Source organism: Nuphar pumila, chromosome 4 (genome assembly GCF_984573655.1).
Source record: "Nuphar pumila chromosome 4, dmNupPumi1.hap1.1, whole genome shotgun sequence".
Classification (NCBI taxonomy): Eukaryota; Viridiplantae; Streptophyta; class Magnoliopsida; order Nymphaeales; family Nymphaeaceae; genus Nuphar; species Nuphar pumila.
The window spans coordinates 137,859,165-137,886,019 of record NC_143252.1 but is presented as its reverse complement, the minus strand read 5'-3'; the positions used below and the strand labels follow the sequence as shown (position 1 = coordinate 137,886,019).

At 37.1% G+C, this 26,855-nt stretch overlaps 2 protein-coding genes across 3 annotated transcripts in view; one reads left to right on the top strand and one right to left on the bottom strand.

Moving 5' to 3' along the window:
* LOC149841239 (putative glucan 1,3-beta-glucosidase A) overlaps positions 1–13,778 on the top strand; it is a 35,694-nt gene extending 21,916 nt beyond the window's left edge. The window contains exons 9-12 of the mRNA XM_090003711.1: positions 1,470–1,822; positions 2,587–2,766; positions 3,305–3,477; positions 13,622–13,778. Of these exons, the coding sequence (XP_089859837.1) occupies positions 1,470–1,822; positions 2,587–2,766; positions 3,305–3,420 (649 nt within the window). The 3' untranslated portion in view covers positions 3,421–3,477; positions 13,622–13,778. The remainder of the gene's footprint in view (positions 1–1,469; positions 1,823–2,586; positions 2,767–3,304; positions 3,478–13,621) is intronic.
* On the bottom strand, positions 3,533–17,979 carry LOC149841238 (uncharacterized). 2 transcript variants are annotated; one of them, XM_090004722.1, is made up of 9 exons: positions 17,752–17,979; positions 17,171–17,287; positions 16,212–16,438; positions 15,882–16,093; positions 15,692–15,794; positions 15,194–15,564; positions 13,972–14,485; positions 4,027–4,782; positions 3,650–3,698 (listed from the first exon to the last, which is right to left on the bottom strand). In XM_090004722.1, exons 1-9 carry the CDS (start codon positions 17,900–17,902, stop codon positions 3,690–3,692), a joined length of 2,460 nt encoding a protein of 819 aa, XP_089860848.1. In that variant the 5' UTR covers positions 17,903–17,979; the 3' UTR covers positions 3,650–3,689. The 2 variants fall into 2 exon arrangements, with proteins under 2 accessions (XP_089860847.1, XP_089860848.1); XM_090004721.1 differs by having other exon boundaries at positions 3,533–4,782.
* Positions 17,980–26,855: the final 8,876 nt, after the last annotated feature.

Below are 26,855 nucleotides of genomic sequence, written 5' to 3'. Positions count from 1 at the left end.
CAACAAAGACATACACCATTAAAGAGGGCTAAAACATATATAGAGATTCTCAAAGAACAAATAAATCACCATATATTTAGAGATTCAATAGCATACATAACTATTATCAATCATGAACCCACACATGTCACACAATAAATTTTATCAGAAGGCAACAAATATAAGCTTTCTAAGGAGCATGTAATAAATACCATAATGCACAAGAATCTTCTAAAGGTTAAAAAAGTGAACAAACACACACACTTCAAACAAGAGGCAAAAACAAACCCACAAACAAGGCATAAGTACAATAGCCACTTAGGGCTTAGAGGAACAGTCACAATATGAAATATATAATCTTTATTTACTAACAAATGGATAAAATGCATAATACGTTCAAAATTATTTTATGCATGCATGATGCCAAATCATGATTATTCAATCCATGCTTTAATAGTTTTTTTGTAGTCTAAGAGAACTTTTTCTCTCGTTTTGTCTTTAAGAGTTTTCTCTTTGATTTCACCATCTTCCCCACAAATAGATTATGTGAGAATAGGTTGAGGTTCCAATATGAAGCCATCAACATAGTGCCACAAGTCTTTGCCAACTAAGATTTTTTTCATAACGGTGGCCTACATATTATAGTTTTCCCATCAAATTTGATGGGAACAACCATAACTACTTTTTCGACCGTTATACCAAGAAAAGAAAGAGTATAGGAAGATAAAAGATAGAGAGAAAAGAAGATAAGAGGAAGGCAAGAAATGTGTTGAAGAAGTTTGATGGCATGCTTTCTGAGGTAAAGAACCAACAAACTAAAGCCTCACCAATCTTCCTCTTAATCTTCACTTATAAGATACAACCCAAGTGGGTGCCTCTTATGGGCATATAAGAACACAAGAACATACACAATCAAGACCACTTATGGGTCAATACAAGAGCACAACCACAAAAGCCACTTAGAGGCTAAAACACAAGTAAAAAATATAGGAATATTATTAAGAGAATGCTTGTGAACAAACTTAACATACAAGAGGGGTTACACCCCCTATTTATACACAAAAAGAAGCAAAGAAGAGCTACTGGGAAGTGCTCCCAATAGCTAGGAATATAGCTGTTGGGAGCACTCCCAACAGCTCTATTCCAAGGGCATTATAAGGACTATAATGCCCTTGAGGAAAAGAATAAAATACATTGAAAATGAAAACCCTAAAGTGCCCTCTAGGAACACCACTAATTACATAATATATAATGACCAAAATACCCCTAACGGGTTTCACTTATTACATAAAGAAATATATATATATACTTTAACATTTAACAGCCTTTCCCCTGTGTGGGCTTCTCTCATTCTCTTCTTCTTCAAGCTTTGATATGTATGACTAATCTATAGCATCAACGTGCAATACTTATTAAAGTATCATTGTGAGTTATTTAGTTTTATCAACAATTGAATATGCTAAGTCTACTAACATATCTACTTTTTTCAGGTATGCTAGCCATCCTGCTCTGTTGGGCATTGAACTTCTCAATGAACCCTCTGCATCTTCAGTTCCACTTGATGTCTTAGTTTCATACTACACAAAAGGCTATCACATTGTGCGGAACTATTCTTCTACTGCATATGTTATACTCTGTGAGAGAATTGGCAAAGCTGATCCACTTGAGCTTTATCAGGCTAATGTTGGTTTTTCAAAAATTGTGGTTGATTTGCACTTCTACAATCTCTTTGATAACTTTTTTAGCAATATGAGTGCTGAGGATAATATTCGATACATATACCAGAGCAGACAAACTCAACTGCAAGCATTAAACAGCACAAATGGTCCTCTCGTCTTTATCGGTAATGTACTCTAGGTTAACTTGGCAACAGTACAATGTTTTCCTGATGTGTAGGAGAAACTATAGAAAGCACCCTTGATTTTTAGAGTCAACTATTCAAGGACTCGTGGAAACTATTTGCAAGGAAAACAGTACCTCGATTTTTCTTTTAATATTTGGGTGATAGAAATCACCCTTAAAAATGAAAACACTGTTGAGTTTTCTAACAGTAAATAACAATCAGCTCTGTATCGTGTCAAATAATCTCAACAGTTCTGTTTTATGTTAAAAAAGTTGAACATTCAGAAATGTATGTGATATTCCTTTCCTTTTTTTTAAGCAAAATGACATTATATATCCATAACCATTACTCCCCATACACTTTTCTGTGACGAGTTTGACATTCAAGCAATGAATTTAAAAGTCAACAGTGCATACGTTTTGAAATGACAAAGGGGTAACATGGTGGCATAACTAGACTGTTGCATCAGGTTGATTTCATCTATTTGTTTCAAAATTTATAGCCCACATAGTAGCTACCTATAAGATTGCTTCATGGTTATTAAAGCCTAGCAAGCTTAGATCCATGCCCTTCATCAGCCTTCTGCATGAGTATCTTTAGTAGATGTCAAAGCTGTGTTTTTAATCCTGTGAAATGAAATAGCATTTCAGTATCTGCTTTCCTGTTGCTCTTGTTCCTGAACATTATCTCGCTAAGGGAAGCTTATTTTCATTTTGCATCATCTTGAAGATATGAACAATAACAAACTCGTTCTGTTTCTTCAGGGGAGTGGGTGAATGAGTGGAATGTAATTAACGGTTCGAAGGAGCAATACCAAGACTATGGAAGAGCTCAATTGCAGATATATGATACAGCTTCATTTGGATGGTCATATTGGACTCTCAAGAATGCAAGAATGCACTGGGACTTTGAGTGGAACATCAAAAACCGTTACCTTGAAATTGGTACAATCTTAGGGTGGCATCTTATTATTTGCTCAGTTTAGAACTTTTAGATATACTTTCTTTTGATTTTGAATGTTTGTCCTGTACTTTCTTTTGATTGCCCATATTCGTTGACTATATTATATCTAATCAAAAGTGTAGACACGCCAACCATCTTGATTTCCAAGAATGGAGCATATTATCCCCATGGTCCAACTCCAACCCTTGTAATTCAAGAAAACAAAAGATTGGCTATTAAATATACCTGAAAACTGTTGCTTGTTTTGCTTCACGTTGGCAAAGTTGGTCTTGAAAATGAAGCTTATTGTTATCTTTTGTTGTGAAAATTAATGGTACGCATATTGTGGGACCATGCCGTACTATCTATCAAGTAATTGTATCCATTTGAATCAATCAGCCAATCTTGAAATGTGGACATTCAGTTATAGCAATTTTAGATAAAAGACGGGTGAATCTATTTAATTTGTTGTCACTTATTACCTCAGGAATTCTGGTCTTATTCTTATATACTTGGTCCTTTCTTGAATACCTCCTGCAGGATCTTGCTCAAGGAAAAACCTCGGTGTGATACCATTCCTAGTCACATTCTCTTGCCTTTGTTTGCTCATTCAGCATGAATTGCCAGGGGAGAGCATCAGAAATGGCATTTTGTAACAGTCAGAAACAAAAGGAATTTTGGCTCAGCAATGATGAAGCTGCCACGCATGCTATGTAAGAAAAATTTCAAGAGCTTTCATTTTCTGATGATGATTCGAAATTGAGGATCTTGGAAAAATTATACAATGTGGATAAATAAATTTTTTTCCAAATTGTACCTCTTATCTGTGTTGCAAATATGCAAAAGAACCAATCCACTGCAAAATATCTTGTACACCAATTAAGCTACAACCATTTCTTAAACACCAGAATGTACGCCCTTTTTACTAACTGTCCTAAGAAAAAATAAAAGACAAAAATAAGGACAAGAAAACCAAAATATGACAAGGGAAGGGCGGTAAAGCCCATCACCTTTTGTAGAGGAGTAAATGGAATTGCAATCCCAATGGCAGAAACTAAAACAGTTGATAAAATAACAGGCCATGATGCTGTTTCTTGTACAAAAGGAATTTTCTCAGTTCTGATCAGGTGGATGACAAGCGTCTGCATAAGAACGCCCTCAACAAACCACCCAGAATGAAAAAATTTCATCATGGGAAGGGTGTCCGCTTCATAGTACCAACATAGGAAAAGAAAGGTGCCAATATCACAAACAGAACTTACAGGTCCATTCCATATGATAAATGACAACATGCCCTTGGGCGACCATCTGTGAGGTTTGGTCACATACTCTTCATCCATCTTATCCCATGGTATCATGATCTGGCCCACAGTGTACAGGAGAGTCTGGGTCAAAAGCTGTGTCGGAGTCAGCGGTTCAAATGGCAACCACAAGGTAGCGATGAGTAGTGATACAACACTACCAATGTTTGCTACCACAGCCATTTTTATATACTTCACTGTATTTCCATGAGTGGCCCTCCCACGTTCAACTCCTGCAACAAGCACATTGAGGTCCTTCTCAAGCAGAATTATGTCTGCAATATCCTTAGCAACTGGTGCTCCAGAGTCAACTGAGATCCCCACATCAGCAGCTTCCAATGCTAAGGAGTCATTTATTCCATCTCCTAAAAACCCAACAATGTGATTCCCTGATGTCTTAAGAGACTGGACGACACGGAGCTTTTGTGTTGGTGTGAGTCGGGCAAGAACAGTTACTTTCTTAACAGTGTCATCGAAGGTCTCCTGGTCAAGCGGTTCGAGATCAGGCCCCGTGATGACATTGGAGGTGCGGATGCCAACTTCTTTGCAGACATGGATTGCAAGGGGGAGAGAATCGCCAGTTAATACTTTTGCCTTTACACCTTTCTCTGCCAGGCGCCAAAGAGCTTGTTTAACTGTATCTTTAGGTGGATCATAGAAGCACAGAAAACCCAGGAAGACCATGTTTGATTCATGTGCATCAATATTGCTATTTCCCTGTGGAAGGAGATACAGAAGAGACTGAGCGCACCAGAGCAAGTGATCATTCTAATATCAAACCAACAACAAAAACATGAACCCTGAAAAAGATGTCCTAGTTCTTTCGGAAACTTAAATTGACAGAAACAGTATGTTCATGCATAATTTGAAACACGATGGTTCATTATTCTACTCATTTATTCTCAACTTGGAACCCAACTGGCCCAACCCAGTTACTGGGCCAGTTAACTTTTCTTTTATATGAAAGAATAAGTACGTTCTATAGATATAAATGTATGTGTGCAATAGCAGAATATCTTTGACAAAAAATAACAATTAAGTTGCACTTAGTGCTGTAACTAGTATCTCACTGTCAAAATAATTACAGAATGTAGATAATCATATTTATAAATGTCTAAACTGATATATCAAGCATCACAATTAACTAATAGCTACCGTGCATCACAGTTAACTAATTACCCAGTTCTACAATCAACTACCATTATATGAGACATGCTTGTGATATTGTTTTGTTTGTAAATTCATTAGAATATCTATAAGAATTTAAAAAATGAGAAAAGCCTATAACTGTACCTTGAGGTAGGTTAACACAAGAATGAGTTCATGCACCACGGAAGAAGTTCCATGTCTATCATTACAATTCTTATGTGTGACATCAATCATATGTATGTTAAAAGAAAAATATATGAAGGTATACATATGTGGATAGGGTCAGCCAACCGGGTTGATCCAGTAAGAGGGGCGATGCAATTGTCCTGAACAAGTCTTGAGGCGGTTTTTAAATTATATGCACGTCTTGGGTAGCTTAAAGTTGTGAATTTGATGTCCTGATTGTCAGAAATATCAGAAATATCAGCCTGCAGGTGTTAGAGATGAGGTAAAGAAAGAGAAGAGAGAGAAGAGTAGTCGGCGGCAATAGGGTTTTCCATTTTTCTTAACATTTATAAGTGGTACAGTACAGGGCATAACTTTACACAGGTAATAAGAACTAATTACAAACATGCCACCGCTGTATCTCGAGGTGGATCGGGTCGGATCCATGATCCAAACTAACAGCCTCCCTCAAGTTGAGTATGGTCTTTGATCATGCTCAACTTGTCTTTGAGTGCCCAAAACTGATGAGTGGATAATCCCTTGGTAAAAATGTCAGCAACTTGCATATCTGACCTAACATATGCAGGTTCAATTTCTTTTTCTTCCACCTTTTGTCTAACAAAGTGTTGATCGATTTCGATATGCTTCGTGCGACAATGAAGAATGGGATTGAAGGCAATATTAATAGCACTTTGATTATCACAAAGAAGCATAGAGGACGAGATTGGTTCTTGTAATTCTTGCAGTAGATGTCTCACCCACGTAACATCGGCTGTTCCTGCTGCCATTGCACGATACTCGGCTTCAGTACTAGATCGCGCCACTGCCTTTTGCTTCTTGCTACTCCATGTTACAACATTATTGCCGATAAGGATGCAATACCCTGAAACTGATCTGCGCTCATCAGGATCACCAGCCCAGTCCGCATCTGTGTAGGTGAATAGTCGATGTCCTGACGTATAAGCTGTGTCTTTGTTATACATCAAACCATCTCCAATCGTACCCTTTAAATACCGAAGGATTCTTTTTACCGCTTCCATATGTGCATCTGTAGGAGCATGCATAAACTGAGAGGCCTGATTGATAGAGTATGCTATGTCAGGCCTAGTGAATGTTAAGTATTGTAACATCCCTACAACTCGACGATACAAAGTTGGATCATGATAAGTAGTGCCTTCTTTAGCACTTAACTTATGATTTAGAAGACAAGGTGTGCTAATTGGTTTACAATTCTCCATCCCTGTAGCGAGTAGAATATCAATAGTGTACTTATGTTGGCTCAATGTAATAGTCTCATGTCGACTATCAACTTCCACACCCAAAAAATATCTCAAGGAACCCAAGTCTTTCATCTTGAATTTAGCCATCAGCATAGACTTAACCCAAGATATGTGATCCTCATCACTCCCGGTAATAATGATATCATCAACATATATAAGCACCCAAACAATAGCTGAACCACTTTTGAAGATGAACAATGAATGGTCTAGAACACTTTTATTGAACCCATGACGATGGATCTCTGTGGAAAAACTTTCAAACCAAGATCGAGAAGCTTGTTTTAATCCATAAAGAGAGCGTCGAAGTTTACATACCCAATTTGATGAATCATGCATGCTATATCCATGTGGCTGCTCCATGTAAACTTCTTCCTTTAGTTCACCATGCAGAAAAGCATTTTTAACATCAAGTTGACTGAGTGACCATCCATGTTGTAATGCCAACGCAATGACAATCCTGACTGTGCCCAGTTTTACTACTGGGCTGAACGTTTCATCGTAGTCCTGCCCATATTGCTGTGTGAAGCCTCGTGCAACCAGACGAGCTATGTCACACGGACTCGGCTAGGGAGGTGCCGCACCCGAGTCGACACGCCCCGACACGGGTGCGGACACGGGTGCGGCTTCGGACTCGGCCCGGACTCGGTCAACGCTGAGTCGGACTCGGTCAACGAGTCAAGGCCGAGTCCGTCCACATTTTGGACTCGGTCAACTTTGACCGAGTCCAAAAATGTCCATTTTTAAGACAAAAAAAATATTTTTTATATATCTTTTTTTTTAATATATAACCAGACTGTGCAATGCAGTTGCACAGTCACAGACTGTGCAACTGCAACTGCACAATCACTGCACACAGTCACTGCACACAGTCTGTGTGACTGTGCACAGTCTGCACAGTCACAGACTGCATTGCACAGACTGTGTGCACAGACTGTGTGCACAGTCTGTGTGACTGTTTCACAACTTATGTAAAAATATGTATAAAACACGATAAAAGGTAACCCAACCATTTGAGGTAGCTAAATAAATGCTTTTCCAGTTTAAAAAAATACTAGTTTCACAAGTATTAGAAAAGCTAGCTTAAAAACTACCATAAAGAAATGGGAGTGCCAAATTGAAACTTTCGAAAAAATTAAGGTCATAGTTTTGGCTACTTAATTTACTGCAGACTTGAAGTTTACTATTACAAGTCAATTTAAATTATATTTGTACAATGATAATATCCTTTTATCTTATATAGTTTTGGCTACTTAATTTTAATTGTTTACTAGAATTATTGTTATATATATATATATATATATATATATATATATATATATATATATATATATATATATAGCCGAGTCCCCGTGTCCAAAAATTTTGAAATTGCGCCGCACCCGTGTCGCACCCGCACCCATGTGACATAGCAGACGAGCCTTATAGCGCTCAACACTGCCATTCGGTTTGTGCTTGATCTTGTACACCCATTTGGATCCTACAACATTCTTGTTATCTGGCCTTGGCACAATTTCCCATGTGTTGCATTCATGCAATGCTTCCATTTCCTCATTCATCGCCTCTACCCAGGCACGAGAATTTACAGCATCATGAAAAGAGGAAGGTTCTGTTTCTTTGGACACTCTGGTTAGAAATGTTTGAAAATCCAAAGAGAAATTGTTATAACTTACCCAGTGATCTATAGGATGTCTAACCCGAGTGGAATGTCGTAGAGGAGTCTCAGCATTGACTGGGTGAGTTCTACGAGAATAAACAAGACCAGAAAAGCGTGAGGATGTTGTTGTAGGAGGAATGTCTTCCATATGTGGTTCCACATCAAAAGTATAGGGTTCATTGTCTGTCAATAAAGATGAATCCTCATGAGGCAACGAGTCATATAAAAGTGAGTCACTGAGCCAAGGATCATAACTGTCATGTGTATCTGTGGAAGATGAACCCAGAGTGTCAAAATTTTTATCATAAAAAACAACATTTCTGGATACCCGAATTTTGCCTGTATGAGGATCATAACACCTGTATCCCTTATAGTCATCTGCATACCCAAGAAACTTGCACTGTATAGCTCTGTCTTGAAACTTATTCCTCAATGAATGATCAATATGAACATAACATACACAACCAAAAGGATGTAGTTCTTCATATGATGGATGACAATTATAAAGAACAAAATACGGAGAATTATCTTCAAGGATGGTCATGGGCAACCTGTTGATAACGTAAACAGCTGTGTGGAAAGCCTCGGTCCAAAGGGAAAAATAAATGCCCACAGTATGCATCATGCTCAAGGTTGTTTCAACAATATGCTTGTGCTTTCTCTCAGCAACTCCATTTTGTTGAGGGGTATGAGGGCAAAAAATGTTACGTGTAATGTCATGCTCCTTCAAATATTCACTAAAATCATGGGATATGTATTCTCCCCCCCATCACACTGGAAATATACAACATTGGTATTGAATTGGTTTTGGACTAGTGCATGAAACTGTTTGAACAACTTGAAAACTTCATGTTTGTTTTTCATGAAGTAAATCCAACTAAAACGAGTGTAGGAATCAAGAAAGAGTACATAGTATCGAGATCCAGAAAGAGAGGCAGTGGGCGCAGGACCCCAAACATCTGAGCATATAATCTCAAAAGGCTTTGTTGCTCTTTTATTGATACTATGAAAAGGAAGTACATGACTTTTGCATAAATGACAACTTGGACATTTTGACTCTAAACTGACTGCGGGTATTAGACCTTTAGCAGACAACTTGTCAAGAAAAACTTGACTACAATGACCCAAACGAAGATGCCATAAGTTTGGCTTATTAAGTTTCAAGACTCTAGATGAAGAACTATGATCTGTGGATCGACTCAAAAATGTTGGAAAAGAAGGAGCTGAAGAAGCCACGGCTACGGAAGACGACGTCTTCAAAGGCATATGAGATTCTTCAAAGACGTACATGTTCCCGCGCCGTTCACCTTTAGCGAGCGTCTTCTTGGTGTGAAGATCCTTAAGATAAACAGAAGAAGGAGTAAATTCAACGGAAGAATTTGATTCATCAACTAATTTAGACACAGATAGAATATTCTTTTGAATAGCAGGTGTGAGTAAGACATTTGACAAGGGTAATTGAGATTCAGGCAAAGAAAGGGAGACATTTCCAGTGTGAGAGATGGGGTGGTGAGATCCATCTCCTATGACTATAGTGCCATTTCCAGTGTAAGGAGTTAAGTGAGAAAATTTACCTGCATCAGAAGTAACGTGTGCTGCTGCCCCTGAATCAATATACCATATACCTTCCTTATTTTGGCACAAATTCATCTGATTGAAAGTAGTCATAAGGATATTTTGTACGTCCTGTGGAAGAACCTGTCCCTGAGGAGTACGGGCAAACTGATGAGTTGCCTTCTGCCCTGGCCTGCTATCTGGCCTCCCTGATTTGTTCCGGTTCTGAGGATTGTACCAGCAGTTTGCTTTAACATGTCCCCGTTTGTTGCATAGAAAACAAGTAGGAACACGTCCTCCTCGTGGTACACTGTTTGAACCAATACCTCCTCCACCTGGTGTAGGCAGTAATCCTCCTTTGTTCATAGGTGTTCCATTGTGGCGAGGGGGAGTAAATGAAACTCCTGTTTGAATAGGCGTATGTGTCATCATCACAGGATGAGCATCCTCTGACGCGTGTTCCTGATTTAAACTGACCTCATATTGCAAAAGCTTAGATTGAAGATCATCAAAACATGGAAGGACTGAGACAACCTGAAGTGTCATGCAAAACATGCGATATTCAGGTCCAAGACTACCTAATACCTGTTGTACCATATCCTTATCTGATACAGGACTTCCAATGGCAGCTAACTGATCTGTAATCACTCTGACATCCCCCATGAACTCTGTAATGGATTTGTTTTCTTTTCGCATGGATTGGAATTTCCACTTGAGTTGCAAAGCCCGAGATTCGGAAACCTGAGAAAAAGAATGAGCTAGTCCATTCCATAACTCGGCAGCGGATTGGTCATCAGAGATAGTTTGTAAAACACGATCAGAAAGTGTGGAGGTTATGTAAGCAACTAATGTCTGATCCCGTTGTACCCATATGTCATAAGCTGGATTGGTGCTTCGAAGTTGACTCACCTTCCCATCTTCACCTGTTATTTCCTGCATGATATGTGTAGGTGGGGCGGGTGATCGCCCATCTAGATGCCCATAAAGACCATGACTACGAATAAAAGGCACAATTTGGCGTTTCCAAAGCAAATAGTTATCATGTGATAACTTGTGGGTCATGAGGTGAGTAAGAAAACTAGGGTTCAATTTGAAATCCATAGATTTTATGAAGAATGAGAGAACAAACTGTATTTAACAGTGTATTAAGAGAAGAAGAACAACAATACTGTGTGATGAAAATGATATCAGCAACACATTGCACAGAAATATAGTGACGTGTAACCCAGAAAATAATCTTCACACACACACGTTATTCAAAAAAAAAATTTGCAATGCTGTGTAACGTGTGAACCAGGAATAGCAATGTTGTGTGCATAGAGAAATAGCAATGTTGTGTGCACAGAGAAATAGCAATGATGTGTAACGTGTGAGCCAGAAAAAGAATTGGAAAAGAAAAGTAATCGAAATAGAAATAAGGATGCGCAAAACTGGGATGCGTGAAATCAGATTAGGAAAAGGAGAAACTGGAGAAATCTGATTAAGGAAAAGAAACAGAGAAATAGGGATACGTGAAACTGGGATGATGCGTGAAATCAGATTAAAAAGAAATCTGGAGAAATCTAATTTGAGAAAAAAAAAATAGAGAAAAGATCAGAAGATCAGAAATAGATTTAAGGAAAAAGGGATAGAGAAAGCCTACGTCCTTTCACGCACTGGTCCTTATAGGCCTTCCAGATGATCGATTTCCGCGCCTGTGCTTTGATACCATGTCAGAAATATCAGAAATATCAGCCTGCAGGTGTTAGAGATGAGGTAAAGAAAGAGAAGAGAGAGAAGAGTAGTCGGCGGCAATAGGGTTTTCCCTTTTTCTTAACATTTATAAGTGGTACAGTACAGGGCATAACTTTACACAGGTAATAAGAACTAATTACAAACATGCCACCGCTGTATCTCGAGGTGGATCGGGTCGGATCCATGATCCAAACTAACACTGATGAGACTTATCAGAATATTGGTTTGTTTGCTTAGATGTTGCACAAAGCAAAACTGAAAGCAAGAGACTGGTGACACACACACACACATCAAATAGGTATATTAGAAAACTGTAATCTATGCTTTACCTGTTCTCATTTTTCCTTATGCAAACACATCAAATATGCAGAGGAACCACCAGAAGACCTGTCATTGGTGCTTAATGGCTCCTTCTTCTTCCAACAACAACAACAACAACAACTACGCCTTCATCCCAAAACAATTGGGGTCGGCGATATGAACCAACAAAGAAAATCATTCTGGGTCTTCCACATGAATCCTTCTCCTCCAATCATTTTTATCCAATGCCATGTCCTAGGTGAGGTTCAAAGCATTCATATCCTTTCCTATCATCTCCATCCAAGTCTTCCTAGGCCTACCCCGACCTCTTTTAACTAATATATTTTCCCATTTCTCCATCCTTCTAACTGGAGCATCATTAGGCCTTCGCCTAATATGTCCAAACCACCGTAAACGATTCTCTCTCATCTTATTTTCAATGGGTGCAACGCCTACCTTCTTACGTATCTCCTTGTTCTGAATCTTATCTTTTATTGTATTTCCACACATCCATCTAAGCATATGCATCTCAGCTACACTCATTTTTTGAATATGGGCTCCTTCTTCCATTCTTATTATTTTAAATTTTGTAAGAGTGGGAGGAAATTTCCCTTTTTGGTTGGTATAATGCTAAACATAGGGGTATCCAATGTTTATCCTCATATTCATAGATCCCGTCACCTGATAATTCAGTAAGCAGTTATCTGATGATTTCAAATGAACAAGCTAGTTCTGAGAAAAGAAGAGTTTCTTTCACCAATGGAATGGTTTTCAGCTAGAAATTTTCCAATGATTCAGAATTGAATAATACTCCTGACCGAACCTTGAGAAAAGAAGCTTTGTACTTTTTTATAATCACTTCTGATCAAAAGTGATTATGATCAATTTTTGATCAAAAGTGATAACAACATTTTCTTGGCATTTCTTGCTAACTTAAAGATCTTGGACATTATTTTTCTTTAAAGGATTAAAACCACCAACTAACCTGCCCTCTGTGTGTGTGTGACACATAGCTTTCAATTGCTAATATAGCCTGAATATGTTGGATTCCAACTCCATGGATATGATTCTGACACTAAGTTCACTAAAGTACTTTGATATCAAGATGGTGCTGATTGTTGGAGATCGATAAAACTGTGAGAAATGCTCAAAATGGAATGCCTGGATCACAATAACAAGTTGTCTGATGTCACTGCTTAATAGACATTTGAGAATAACTGCAAAAAACCGTTGCCACAAAGATCAGATCCGTGTCTGTCAACTGCATGAAATCAAGTGACTATATCAACTAGTGCATCTTTGGAGCCAGAACTATTTATTGTCATGAAGTACACATCTGGGTTGTTTATGACACTAGCTATAATATTATTCAAAGATTTTGAACTTCAGAAATTAGGATTGCAAGGATGTAGGAAATAGGAATTAAGATGAACAAGTTATGCTTATGTTTCCAATGTCATCTTGAGGATGTAAAATTGGAGCTGATTTTGTGGATGAATTGGAGACAAAACAACAATTGCTGGTTCTCAGATCTATTAGCTCAGAACTCTGAGTTTAGCAACCATGGAGATCCCAAATCCACACCTTTCAAAAGTCTACCATTGCAAGAGGTGTTTCTGCTTTGGATCTTATAGGTGGTAATATTTTGTTGTGAGAGGAAAACAGCATGGAATTTATAAAGTATCTCCTGTTTTGACTTCCCTCTTATTGTTCTACACAGGTGCTGATGATAAGTTCCACAAAAGGCACAGCTGCTCGGATAGATTGATATATGGAGTGATGAATTATAGTATCAGAGATAGCTTTAGCAGATGAAGACATGGATATAATGCTCATATGTAATCACAGGATATTGTTATCTAGTAAGTTCAATCACATATGTTGATGTCATAATTATGCGATTCACTGTTACTTTTTCAGCACAAGAATGTAAATGGAGATCAATGTAGAGTGCATGGCGACGATAACAAACAGCATATCATACAAAAGATCAAGTGGTAGTCCACCTATGAGTCATGCATAATGATAAAGTTGTTGACATATAAACATCAGATAGGGATGAAATCTTACCGATCTTAAGCTTTTTATTGCTATCCCAAGAACTCTTAATCCTTCATTACCCAGCCCTTCACTCATATGTAGGATTCTTTGACACTCCATTGGATCGAGTGCAGTTGTCATGCCACTATCAATATGCTCAATAAAAGTACAAACACTTAATAATTCATCAAGGGCCCCCTTTGTTATCATGAGCCGTTTAACTTGTAGTTGTAAACCTAGAACATCAATGGAAAGTGTATTTCTCTCCTTTGCCTCTAATATAACAGATGCTCTTCGCCGTGCAAAATCAAATGGGATTTCATTTATCTTTGTCCACTTTGATGATTCAAACCTGTATCCTCCTGTGTAAGCATATGCCAAAATGGCCTCATCTATAGGGTTCTTCTGTACTGTCTTGAAGTAGGAACTGAGGAATGCAAAATGCAAAATCCTTTCCCTAGATACTCCCCAACCATCTATATGGTCACACAGTATAGCACGGTCCACTGTCAGAGTTCCAGTCTTATCCATGCATAGGATATCCCTGAGAACAAAGAACATCTATAAGAGGATATAATATACTTCAAAGAACTACAAATCCAATCAAATGGAATACAAACTAACATTTTTAGGATAAGAGAAAAAGTTCCGGTTTTTTAAAATTGATATTTGGCACTAGTGTTTCTTAGGGAATGGTCAATCATACTCCAAGCAAGCATTTCTTAGATTATCCAGCATCACATGGTGGAACCTTTTTCATGATAGAACGCAGAATGTTAATTTCAAGGAGCTGAAAATAGTTGTAACACCAGGAGTGCAATTACTGAATTCAATAATTTTTTTCCATTTTTTCATAAAAAAAAAATAATTTAAATGAAGTGATTACATTTTGTGGTCAAACTTAAAAACTGAGCAGCCAGTGAAGACAAAACAGACTGAGAATTCACGAGATTGACAGAATTAATGATGGTCAATCTTATAAACTGAGCAGCCAGTGAAGACAAAACAGACTGAGAATTCACGAGATTGACAGAATTAATGATGGTCAATCTTATAAACTGAGCAGCCAGTGATGACAAAACAGACTGAGCATTCATGAGATTGATAGAATTAATGATTGGAGTGGTAATGCCATGGAAGGATTGACCATATTGGGATCATGATATGAACATCCAGTAACATCAATATCATGGAAAGCAGTGGAGAAGTAATGTGAACAACAATAGTGTAGAAAAGAAAATCTGAAACTTACATGGCTCCCATGTTTTGGATTGCGACTGTGCTTTTGACTATGCACCTGTCTTTAGCCATGGCAACGGCTCCTTTGGCTAGATTTGTATTCACAATAAGAGGAAGCATCTGCGGTGTAAGCCCAACAGCAACGGAGATACCAAATATGATACTCTCACTTATCTTATGTGATGAGTAATAATCCACACACACCTCAATAGGGACTACAACCAGCATAAAGCAAACAAGTGCATAAGAGACATGTCGCACACCCTTCTCAAAGGCATCTGGTGTTTTCCATTTCCCCAGTGTGGAAAATATGGTACTTATATATGTTTTAGATCCAGTGGAAATAACTAACCCAGTCCCGGAGCCAGAAGCAACACTTGTTCCCTGTTAGACAAACAGGGATAGAAATAAACATACAAATAATATGAATATGGATATATTCTGAGCTGATAAAAAACACAGAAAACTTGAATGTTTACAATTCAGTAAGTAAACTATATAAGAAATTTACCATGAGGCAGATGTTCCTCAACTCTAGTAGAGGAGTGGTTAGACCTTCCTTGATATCTGCTATTTTTTCCATTGTACCAGACTCTCCCGTAAGTGATGACTGACTGGAAAGAATCAAGCAGGTTATCAGATGATAAGCAATTGCATGCTAATTAAGACAAAGAAACACCTGACACATATGCTCATCGAACCTTACAACAAGGTCCTTGGATGTTAACAACCGAACATCGGCTGAGAAAAGATCTCCCTCACTGAAATGGATAATGTCACCAGGAACTACATCTCTCTGATCTATTTGAACTATTAATTCTGTCTGAACAACTCTTCCAGCACATCTCTGAACTTTAACGGGTGTTTTTAAGAGTTCCGAAAGCTCCATGCAAGCCTTTAAACTGCTGAACTCCTGACATGCAATTTTTTTCCATGAATGACTTCCATAGGAAATGGTAGGTACATTGTAGCCAAATCGATGTTGAATTACCAGCAAGAATGAAACTTCTCAGATAAGAACCTAAGAATACCTGGGAAAACCGAACACCAACACTGATGAAGATCAGCACAAGCATAATTATCCCATCTCCATTATCAGCCGCTATGAATGACAAAGCTGCCAAAACTAATAGAATAACATTGAAAGGATGAAAGAATGCACGACAGAGGAGCTGCCACCAACTTGCAAAGGTATAATCAAACACAATATTTGGGCCATTTTCTTTCAATCGCCTTGCAGCTTCTTTGAAGCTCAAACCTGTCATTCAGCAAGAATAAGAAAATCATGGTTGAAGCTCAGGCATGTGACACAGAAACAATGAGCAAAAGATAACAATTCCTTTCGAGGACAGAATATCTATTTTCCACATTACTTCAAGATTGGGACGAAATTTTATCAACTGAACATCACCCAACCAAGGCAAAGATTTTACTTATCTATTTTGAATTGCCACAACGATTCCATAATCATAAAGCAAACTTCCTTGAACACTAAAATCAAAGTTTCTGGCTTAAGAGCACCTGCGTTTTTTCTGTTTTCCTCTATCATTAGATTTTGTCTGCTGTTTTAGTGTTACTTTACCACTGATTCATTCATGTTTATGAGCAAAAACCAAACACGCTGCATGTTCAAGTCCCAAAGGGTTTGGTGCAGTGGAGGGGGCCTTGGCCACGATCAGGGTTTCAGCCCCTTGCATTATTGAGGGCAAGGGATAAGCCCTTGCTCAGCCGAAGCTTGGCGACTCCTTGCGGCCAAGGAGTGCGTGTGTCATGGGTTTATACCGTTACGACAGCGGCCGTAAATACGGTAGGCTACCCCTAGGGTGGTTTCCCGGTCCTTCGTGGAAAAAAACACGCCGAATGTTCAGGACAGGATGTAATCCTCTGTCAAGATTCACACACGCTCATATAAAAAATCATTCCTCAATCTTAATCTTCAATGCCATAATCAAACTAAAAGAAAAAAAAAAGGAAAAGAACATGATCACACCTCTTTCTGTTGAACTGACATACTCAAAAGCCAACTCTCTCTCAGTGAGAGATAGAGTCCTCAACCAAGCGTGCACCTTCTCTTCCTCTTCCGGTCCGCCCCCAATCACGGACTTATCTACACCATCCAAAAACACATTTCACCGCACAAAAATCCAAAACCAACCTCACAAAACTTGGCTCTGTTTGGAATCCTGTATTTAGTGCTGAGATGCCAAATCCTGGATTTTTCAAGTTTAGGATTTAAAAGCTACTGGATTTATCAAGTTTAGGATTTAAAAGCTACTGGATTTATCAAATCTTTCGTCTGTTAGGGAGACAATTTTAAGATTTTAAGTGCATTGAAACATATTCTTCCCAAGTACAGCTGTCAAACTGTTACATAAAAGCACCCAAGAAGTAAGAAACAGGTCACTCTAGATTTGGCAAATACAAGTGCACCCAAACGGCTGATGGTGGTGAACCAACTCCAACACCACCATCTACAGGTTTCCAAACAGAGGCTAAAAGAAAGAAAAAAACAAGAAAATTGTTCCAGCCCATCAACCAAAACAGCAAAAATGCAAGCATTCAATCACTCACTTCCACCTCCAGGAAGAAGGCTCCCCAAGAAGCCCACGACGGCGTCTTTGACACCACGCCTCGATTTTGCAGAACGTGGCGGTTCAACGAGGCTCTCCTCAATGGGGCTAGCCGTTCCGTTGAGTCCAAACCATCCGGTGACGCCCTTCATCTCCAATTGTTGAGAGGATGTGAGAGGCTCCGGCGCATGCTGCCGACTTCCAAAGAAGGAAATCGAAGGAGGGGAAGTACAAAAGGAGTGGAAATGGGACGATGGTGTGGTGATAAATGAATGAGAAAGGGAGAGATGAGGAGCACAGTTGGGTGATCAACTACCATGCTTGCTTCCCTTGGACCGGTAGTTGCCAAACTTCCCCCACCGCCCTCTCCTTTAGCTTATAGACGTTTTCTTTTTGAGAAAATTGCATTTGGGTGGACCACTTTTTGAGGTTATTCCAAAAACAGTTTCTGAATTTTCTGATACGGGCTTCACATTTCTTGGAAACTGCCAGAGACCTATCGTTAAGGGCTGGCAAACGGCATGAACCCACCTCATTCGGCTAACCCAAAACTGGTTCGGATCCGCACAGTGAGCTTGCCAAGTGGAGCTACGAGCAGCTTGTAAAGCATATGTGAACCGATCATGAACAAGAGGTTTGCGGCTCGGCTTGGTTTATGTAGGCTCACTAGTATTTTTTTTTTTATATTTATACGGAGAAACTTGCGCACAGGGAATCGCCATGCTTTGGCTTGCACAAGGGATGAGGCCCATGGAATTTGAACCTAAACCATGCTTTGGCTTAAGCTAGTACTTAAAAAATAAACTTTTATTTTTAGAAAACAATCCAGCCCAGGACCAGCTCATAAAGCTCATTATTAACAAGCTCGGGCTGAACACAGTTTTATAACAATGTTGTTAAAATTGATCTGATTGGGCCTGAATAGGCCGATTCACGTGTCATTTCAATTTATTTTTTTAATATTTTTAATGGGTTAAAAAATGTTTAATATTGGTTTTTAATGATACGTGTCATTTGATAGTAAAAAAGTTGTCAATTTAAAAACGATTTAATTTGACTGTTAGATTTTTTGTAAGAAACCGATACACCTAGTGAACCGATTTAGTTTAACAGCATTGGTTTGTGATGAGCTCACAAGCCCAAGCATTTAGATATCAAAAAAATTCTGAAACATCAGTTTAGATGACGAACATTAAGCTAAGGTTCTATTTGAAAGTTTTTAATAAACTTGTGGCCCATGCATGTTAGTAACTTGAGAACAAGGAGTCACTTTTTTTTTATATTATGTGCAAAAGTTTGGTCCGTAATTAAAATTTTTTTCTTCTTTTTAATGTTTTTGTCCTTCAATTAAAAAGTGGGAGGATCAGGTGCAATGTGATTGTGCTGCTGAGAATACTCTCAAATAAAGGTGGTGTGCAAAGGGCCAGAGCCACGTTGAGGCTAGGGTGGGTACGTGCCCACCCTGGCCCAAAAATCTCCCCACAGGAGGTATAGGGTCTGGGTGGGCACCATCCAGGCCCAACCCCCCCTGCCTTGATGGGTCTGACCCCAACCCCACCTCTCTCTGGCATGCTTGCACCTTGCATCTGGCTGTTCACCGTGGCCTCTCTTGAATGACAGTACTCCACTGTTGGCATTTTTCTTCTTTCTTCTTTTTCATCTTCATAGTCATCATCATCTTTTTGTGTGTTTTTTTTTAAATAGCATTTAGATTTTGATTTTGGTTTCTCAAATAAGATGAATGCTTGATTAGGTATTTCTGTGTTTTTTCTTTTCAATCAACATTAAACATGATTTCACATGCTTGGTTTTAGTTAAAAAATTAGAATTTAGGGTTTTTTTGCAATTAGCAAATATATGAATGACGTTTACTAGGATTTGAGATTTAGGTTTTAGATTTACTTTTTTTAAATAGCATAAATATTTAATTAGATTTTAGAGTTTTTTTTTTATGTTTTTTCAATTGTCATTTAGGTTTTTTAATGAGATTAATATTCAATTGGTTGTTTATATATATTTAATTGATTCTACATGCTCGATTTCAGTTAGAATTTTAGGGTTTGTTTTAATTAGCCTATATATGAATGTTGTTTATATATATTTAATTGTCATTTAGGTGGTTTCAGGCTGTTTGAGTTGAGTTTCATTAGATTTGGGCACCTCAAGAAGGTAGCAATTAACAAATCCAAGATTTGGTGCAAATACAAAGAAGAGATGGTCTCACTTTTTTATCAAATTCATAAACTCCCATTCCAGCTATGACTTCCCAAAACAAAGCTTAATTTTCAATAGAAAATTAGACTCCAACCAATGGGGGCTCCCCTTGTCTGGTAGGAGCAGCTAGTGCACGTCACCTTGTGTTGGGACTTTGCAGGTTCAAAACCCAATGGTATAGTTATATAACTGACTATAAAAAAAGAAATGAAAATTAGACTCTAACAAAAAAAAATCCCAACCTGGTGGGGATTCATTTATGAGTGTAGTATTTATTTTAAACCCAAGTGGATCACCGGATATGGGTAAAAATGAGCCCCGCAGATATCAGGTCAACCATTTTTATGATACTGTAAAAATCATTTTTATGTTAAAAGAATTGTACTTTCCTTTTGGAATTTGTATTTTCATAACAAAAACTTGCATGTATAAAGAAACAGACTTTATTTATGTTTTATTTATGATATTTTCTGCTTTTTTTTCCTTGTTATCACTTGTTTTTTTTTTAATATTGCTTTATACATGAAGCATTTAACTCAAACACTTGCTTCTCGCTTCATATTTTAAGCACGACTTCTTACAACGGCTTTTTTATTATGTAATTATGGTCTCAACCTTAGTCACTAGAAAATAAAATCGATACAGAAAAGTGGAGATGCAAGTGTTAAAAAGTAGTGTAAAGCAAGAAGTAGAGATTATATAAGTGCATGAAAAATGAAAAAGCAAATAGGAAACGCCATGAAAACGAGTAGAAAGCAATATATAATCAACATGCAAGTTTTGTTGCAGAAAGAGTATTATTTTCTTCTATGAAAAACGTACGAAGTAATGTGCAAGTGATAAGAAGCAAGATGTAATCAGGGAAGAATGTATTTGGGAAGAAAACCTCTCTAAAAAATTGGTATGTTCCATGTTTTGAAAGCTGTTTTTTTCATACTTCTTGCTTTAGAAGCTCACTTCGAGATGAGAAGAGAGCTTGCTTTGCATCGTCATATAGAAAGAAGCATTCGGGTCTTACCATAATTAGAGTTGCAACATCACCTAGCGATGAAGTTGAAGGAGATTGGAGTAGCTTTTTCTTCATGTGGCCAGCATAGTGGTTGTGAGGGTGCTGAGACGAAGTCATTGGATCAAACCTTACTAGCACAAGAGTGTGTCTGTAGCTTTCAGAGGTGGGCCACATAGGGAAAAACTTTATTTTTTTCATTTTATTCCCTTTTTTATCTATCTTGTTAATTTCTTTAAATTATCTTATTTTTTGGCAGATTTTCTGAAAAAAAAAACAGAGAAAAACAGCAATGTCAAAATCTCCCAAGAATTTCATTGTTTTAAACTTTTGTCGATCATGGGGTTTTTGACAATTTGCTTTTCTAATAATTGGAGGAAAAAATCACTGATTTTTTTTGTCGCTGTCGGTACTATCGGTTATCACAATGCTGACAGTATCGGTCGTTTGGCCAACGATTCAGATGTGTCGGCAAAAAATAATAAAAAACATTACATGGCAATCAGAATGCGACACGTGTTAAAAGCATTAAAATAATATTTAAAATTTAAAAAAAATGTGTTTTTTTACATTTTATTAAAAAGTAGCCGATTCAGAGGTGATGTGTATCAATTTTCTATCGATATGAGTATCGTATCGGCCGATACACAGATTCTCACAACATTGGGTTATCAAGCCCTGTTTTACCCAAGGAACACCCTTCCCCACCAAGTGGAGGTTGTGGTGATGCATTTCTGCTAGAAAGGAGTGCACTGCACCAGCAAGTCTATGGGACATCCACAAGATCCACAGCCTTCTTTTCTTGCCTCAATCGGTTCCACTCCAACCCTATGTCATCTCTATCTTTGACAATCTTCGGGATTTCACAGCTAATCAAATCTGACTCCATTGCCATTCATTTTTTTATATCTACATTTTAGTCGACTTGTGTGCAGGATTTTTTGGTTATTCAAAATTCAACTATTGACAAAATACACTTATGTGATTTAAAAAAAAAAAATACGATCGAATTATTTATTATTAGTAAATCGAGTATGCTGAATTCATCCATAAAATCAGATTTAATCAAAATAACTTGCACCATAAGATTTAAGAGGGGTATGCAGACGAGAGAAGACATAGAGGATGAGTGGGACCGAACTCTTCTGGCCTTGCTAACTGGCAACTCTAAGGGTGTCAACGGGTCAGATTTCTTTGAGAATTTGGTAGGTTTAGACTTAGATTCAATTAAAAAGTGCTGGTACATGGTATGAAATTGGGTCTTACCAGATTTATCATAGAAAAATTACTCTCAGGTCTGATAAGAATTAGATAAACTAGATCTGGTCTATAACGGTAAGATATTACTTTTAATGGTTTTTCTCATTAAAATTTTGTCGATATCTTAATTAAAAGTTGGGTCAGACTTGAATCTAGTATGAAATTTCATAAGCCATGTCCAACTTTGAATGCTAACTGGCTGTTACAACCCCATTTTCAGGAGATGCCCAGAGTTCACCTGCTCAGCCTTGCGGTCAAAGGGGGTTGTTCATGTCTCAGTGGGACCTACAAGCATGATATGACAGTAAAGTGACTTATCTACAAGTTAAAAATCAAAGGCCACTACTGCTAATCTAGAAGAAAAGGAACCTGATACGTGTCACAGCAAATGACAGGCAGGACCCATACAGGAGGCATGAACTAGCTAGGAAACCAACATGGGACGTCTCCTACTCTCATAGGCTTCTTAGATCCTTCTTGAAATTAAGCAGTCATTAATTAGTTAAAGTCTTAATTATTTTTTTTAATTATTTAAGAATTTTAATTAATATAGGAGTCTTGATAGAGATTGGCCTCTAAGAGCTTCTCTCTTATCAAGTTTCAGATTTTTTGTAGATACTTTATAAAGTCATAATTAATTTATGATTAATAAAGCATTGGAGAACCCAATTAGATTATAGAATAATATTAAAGTTTTCTCATCACTTCTCTTTCTCTTCCTCTCTCTATACATGTCTCTCTCTGAACGTCTCTCTCCCTAAGGAACACCAAAAGTTTTCGCCCGTAATTAAAATTTTATTCTTCTTATTTTTAATGTTTTTGTATCCTTCAATAAAAGTCGAAGGATCAGGTGCAATGTGATGTACACATTGTGTGTTGGTGAGAACACTAAAATAAAGGTGGTGTGCAAAAAGCCGGAGTAACGCTGAGGCTAGAGTTGGTACCTGCCCAACCTGACCCAAAAATCTCCCCTTTGGAGGAATAGGGTCAAGGTGGGCAACATCCAGGCCCAATTCACATGTGTGTCCCCCCTGCCTTGATGGGCCCGACCCCAACCCCACCTCTCTCTCTCTCTCTCTCTCTCTCTCTCTCTCTCTCTCTCTCTCTCTCACACACACACACACACAGGCCGGGTCAGTGACTTGGGCTACTTGCACGTTGCATCTGACTGTTCACCGTGGCCTCCCTGGCATGGCAGAACTCCACATTTGGCATTCTTCTTCTTTTTCATATCCATCGTCGTCACCATCTTTTTATGCTTTTTTTTAAGATTTAAGGTTTTTTTGTGTTTTTTCTAAATAGCATTTAGATTTTGATTTTGGTTTCTCAAATAAGATGAATGCTTGATTAGGTATTTTTGTGTTTTTTCTTTTCAATCAACATTAAACATGTTTTCACATGCTTCATTTTAGTTAGAAAGTTAGAATTTAAGGGTTTTTTTTTCAATTAGCATATATGAATGACTTTTACTAGGATTTAAGTTTTAGGTTTTTTATTTACTTTTTTTTTAATAGCATGAATATTTAATTAGATTTTAGAGTTTTTTATGTTTTTTCAATTAGAATTTAGGTTTTTTAATGAGATTAATATTAAATTGGTTGTTTATATATATTTTTCATTCAACATTAACCATGATTCCACTTGCTTGATTTTAGTTAGAATTTTAGGGTTTTTTTAATTAGCCTATATATGAATGTTGTTTGTTAGGATTGTGGTTTTTTTTTTTAGTTTTTTTAAATAACATAAATATTTAATTAGGTTTTAGGGTTTTCTATGTTTTTTTCAATAAGCATTTTGGTATTTTAAATGATATGAATATTTTATAAAGCATTTATGTGTTATTTTATTTATAATTTTAGAGGTTTTGTGTTTCTTTTTTCAATCACTCTATATATGAATAATGTTTGTATGGATTGAGGTTTTTATTTAGTTTTTTAATATCATAAATATTTAATTAGACTTTAGGGTTTTTTGTGTTTTTATCAATTAATATTTAGGTTTTTTAAATGAGATGAATATTTGATTAGGTACTTTTGTGTTTTTTAATCAACATTAAACATGATTCCACGTGCTTAATTTTAGTTTGAATTTTAAGAGTTTTGATTTTTTTACATAATCCTATATATGAATGATGTTTGTTGTGACTGATGTTTATTTATTTTGTTTTAATAGCATGAATATTTAATTAAGTATTAAGGTTTTTTGTGTTTTTTTCTTTCAGCATTTAGATTTTTTATTTTGATTTTTTAAATGAGACGAATACTTGATTAGGCATTTTTGTATTTTTTAAATCAACATTAAACATGATTTTGCATGCTTGATTTTATTTAAAATTTCAGGATTTTTTTTTTCAATTAGCTGATGCATGAATGATGCTTGTTAGGAATTAAGGTTCTAATTTAATTTTTTTGTAAAATGACATAAACTTTTAGTTATGGTTTTAAGGGTTTTCTATTATTTTTTGGGATGAAGGCGTAGTAGTTGTTGTTGTTGTATTGTGCATTTGTGCCCACCCTAGTTTAGACCCCCGGCTCTGCCCCTGTGTGCGAGTGAGTCGTTTCATGCAGTTTGAGTTGAGTTTCATTAGATTTGGGCACCTCAAGAAGGTAGCAATTAACAAATCCAAGATTTGGTGCAAATACAAAGAAGAGATGGTCTCACTTCTTTCTCAAATGCTTAAGCTCCCATCACAGCTATGACTTCCCAAAACAAAGCCTAACAACTACCTATAAAAAAATGGAAATTAGACTCCAACCAAAAAAAAAGAAAGAGATTTATGACATTGTTAAGAATTTCCAACTGTGGTTTAAGAGTTAAAAAATGCATGCCTTGACCCATTTAGCTTTGGACCATTGCCACACTTGTGTTGACCTGTCTCTTGTATGGAAGATGAAAAATGCATCTCGCTCTGATTCAAACATGCCAGTTGAACAACTTTGGTTCCTTGGTTTAACATGTCATTGAGTAAAAAAGAAAAAAAATGAGTAATTTGTGAGAAGCTGCCTAGCTTATCATCTAATTATAGAAAGCCAAATAACATTTGGGTTATTATGTTCAACTTGTCTACATTATATGAAACAAAACCCCTTGCACTAGAAAATGAAAATTTTATCTAATTTAATAACTAGTCATTTTATGTCATATTATGGTCTTTTTTGTTAAACAAATGAAAAATGAGAGCCTTTTAGCCAATTGAATGATTTTTATGGCAAAGTGTGTTTCCAAACATAAATTATGATAGCAAGCAGCTAAATATTATAATTACTAAAATGTTAAGCAACATTTGTCAATAGTTGATTAGTTAGATGGCTTTTTGTAAATTACTCAAACAAAAAAAGAGTCGTGCAAATCAGCCAGAAAGGTTCAGTTGGCTAGTTATAGAAGCCGTGGTCAGCAACCCCAATGCATGAGATTATTCTATATGATAGACTGCTAAACGTTTTGAATATTGATTTTAGAAGCATAAACCACACAACATTCCATATGGATACAATTTGTTATACCAAGTTGAGTTTAGTTTGATAACAAAGAAAGAGGTTCAATTAACTATCTAGGTCAGACCCATGAGGTTCAATTATTATATAGAGCGGGTATGGTGATGCAACTATATGGTTCCTAAACTGGGTTTTGTTTTGAGTCACCGAATCAAAGGGGCATGTACACTAGAAGGCGTTGAACCTCCAATCTTGTGAAATCACAAGCTCTACAATATTGAGCTATTTCAGCTATTTTCACATAGTGAAATTTCCTCTCTTGCTCATTGTCATTGTGCAATATATATATATATATATATATATATATATATATATATATATAAGCATCCATGGGGGGTTGTGATTAACTCCACCATTAACATGAAGATAATATCTCTTTAATCTTGTAACCACTATCTATGACACATGCTAATTAGATTAGATGCAACTCTTAAATAATATTAAATTATATAATTAAATAACATAAATAATCTTAATGAGCTTACCATTTTTGTACCTCTTACAGTTTCATTTGTGAAAGCGTATGACCACACTGAATTCGGTGCCTTGATTCAAACTATGGTTAATAAAAAATCATGAAAAATCTAGGTCTGACTCATTCAGTTTAAGATACACAAATTTTCTTAAAAAAACATAAACATATTATTTTATCGGGTACGGACGGGGTCTTATTTGTGTGATTCTTATCGGACCCGTTATGATTTTTCTTATAGAAGATTTGGTCAACCTGATACCAAGGTCTCTTAATCGGATCCGCACCAGGATTCATCCATTCTTAGAGGCCTACCTGCCATGTCCAAATATGAACCCCTTGACAACCCCTGATTGGCAGGGTGGCATCCATGAAAAGACCACGTGCAATATGATTGCACAAATATTCGTGCATCAAGCACCTAATTATCACCCTTCATCTTGGGGATAGGTCTGTCAGGGCTTAATGCACAAATATTTGTGCAATCATATTGCACCCCATTCGGACTCGTGACATCCTCCTCATATGCAACATTGTAAATTGATAGGTCAAAGTCAATATTTCATAATCAGTTTGACTCTTCACAAGCCCTCTCATACGAAACTCATGCAAAAAGTGTTGACCACCTACGCAATCTCTCTCTAGAAGCCCTCTCTTTC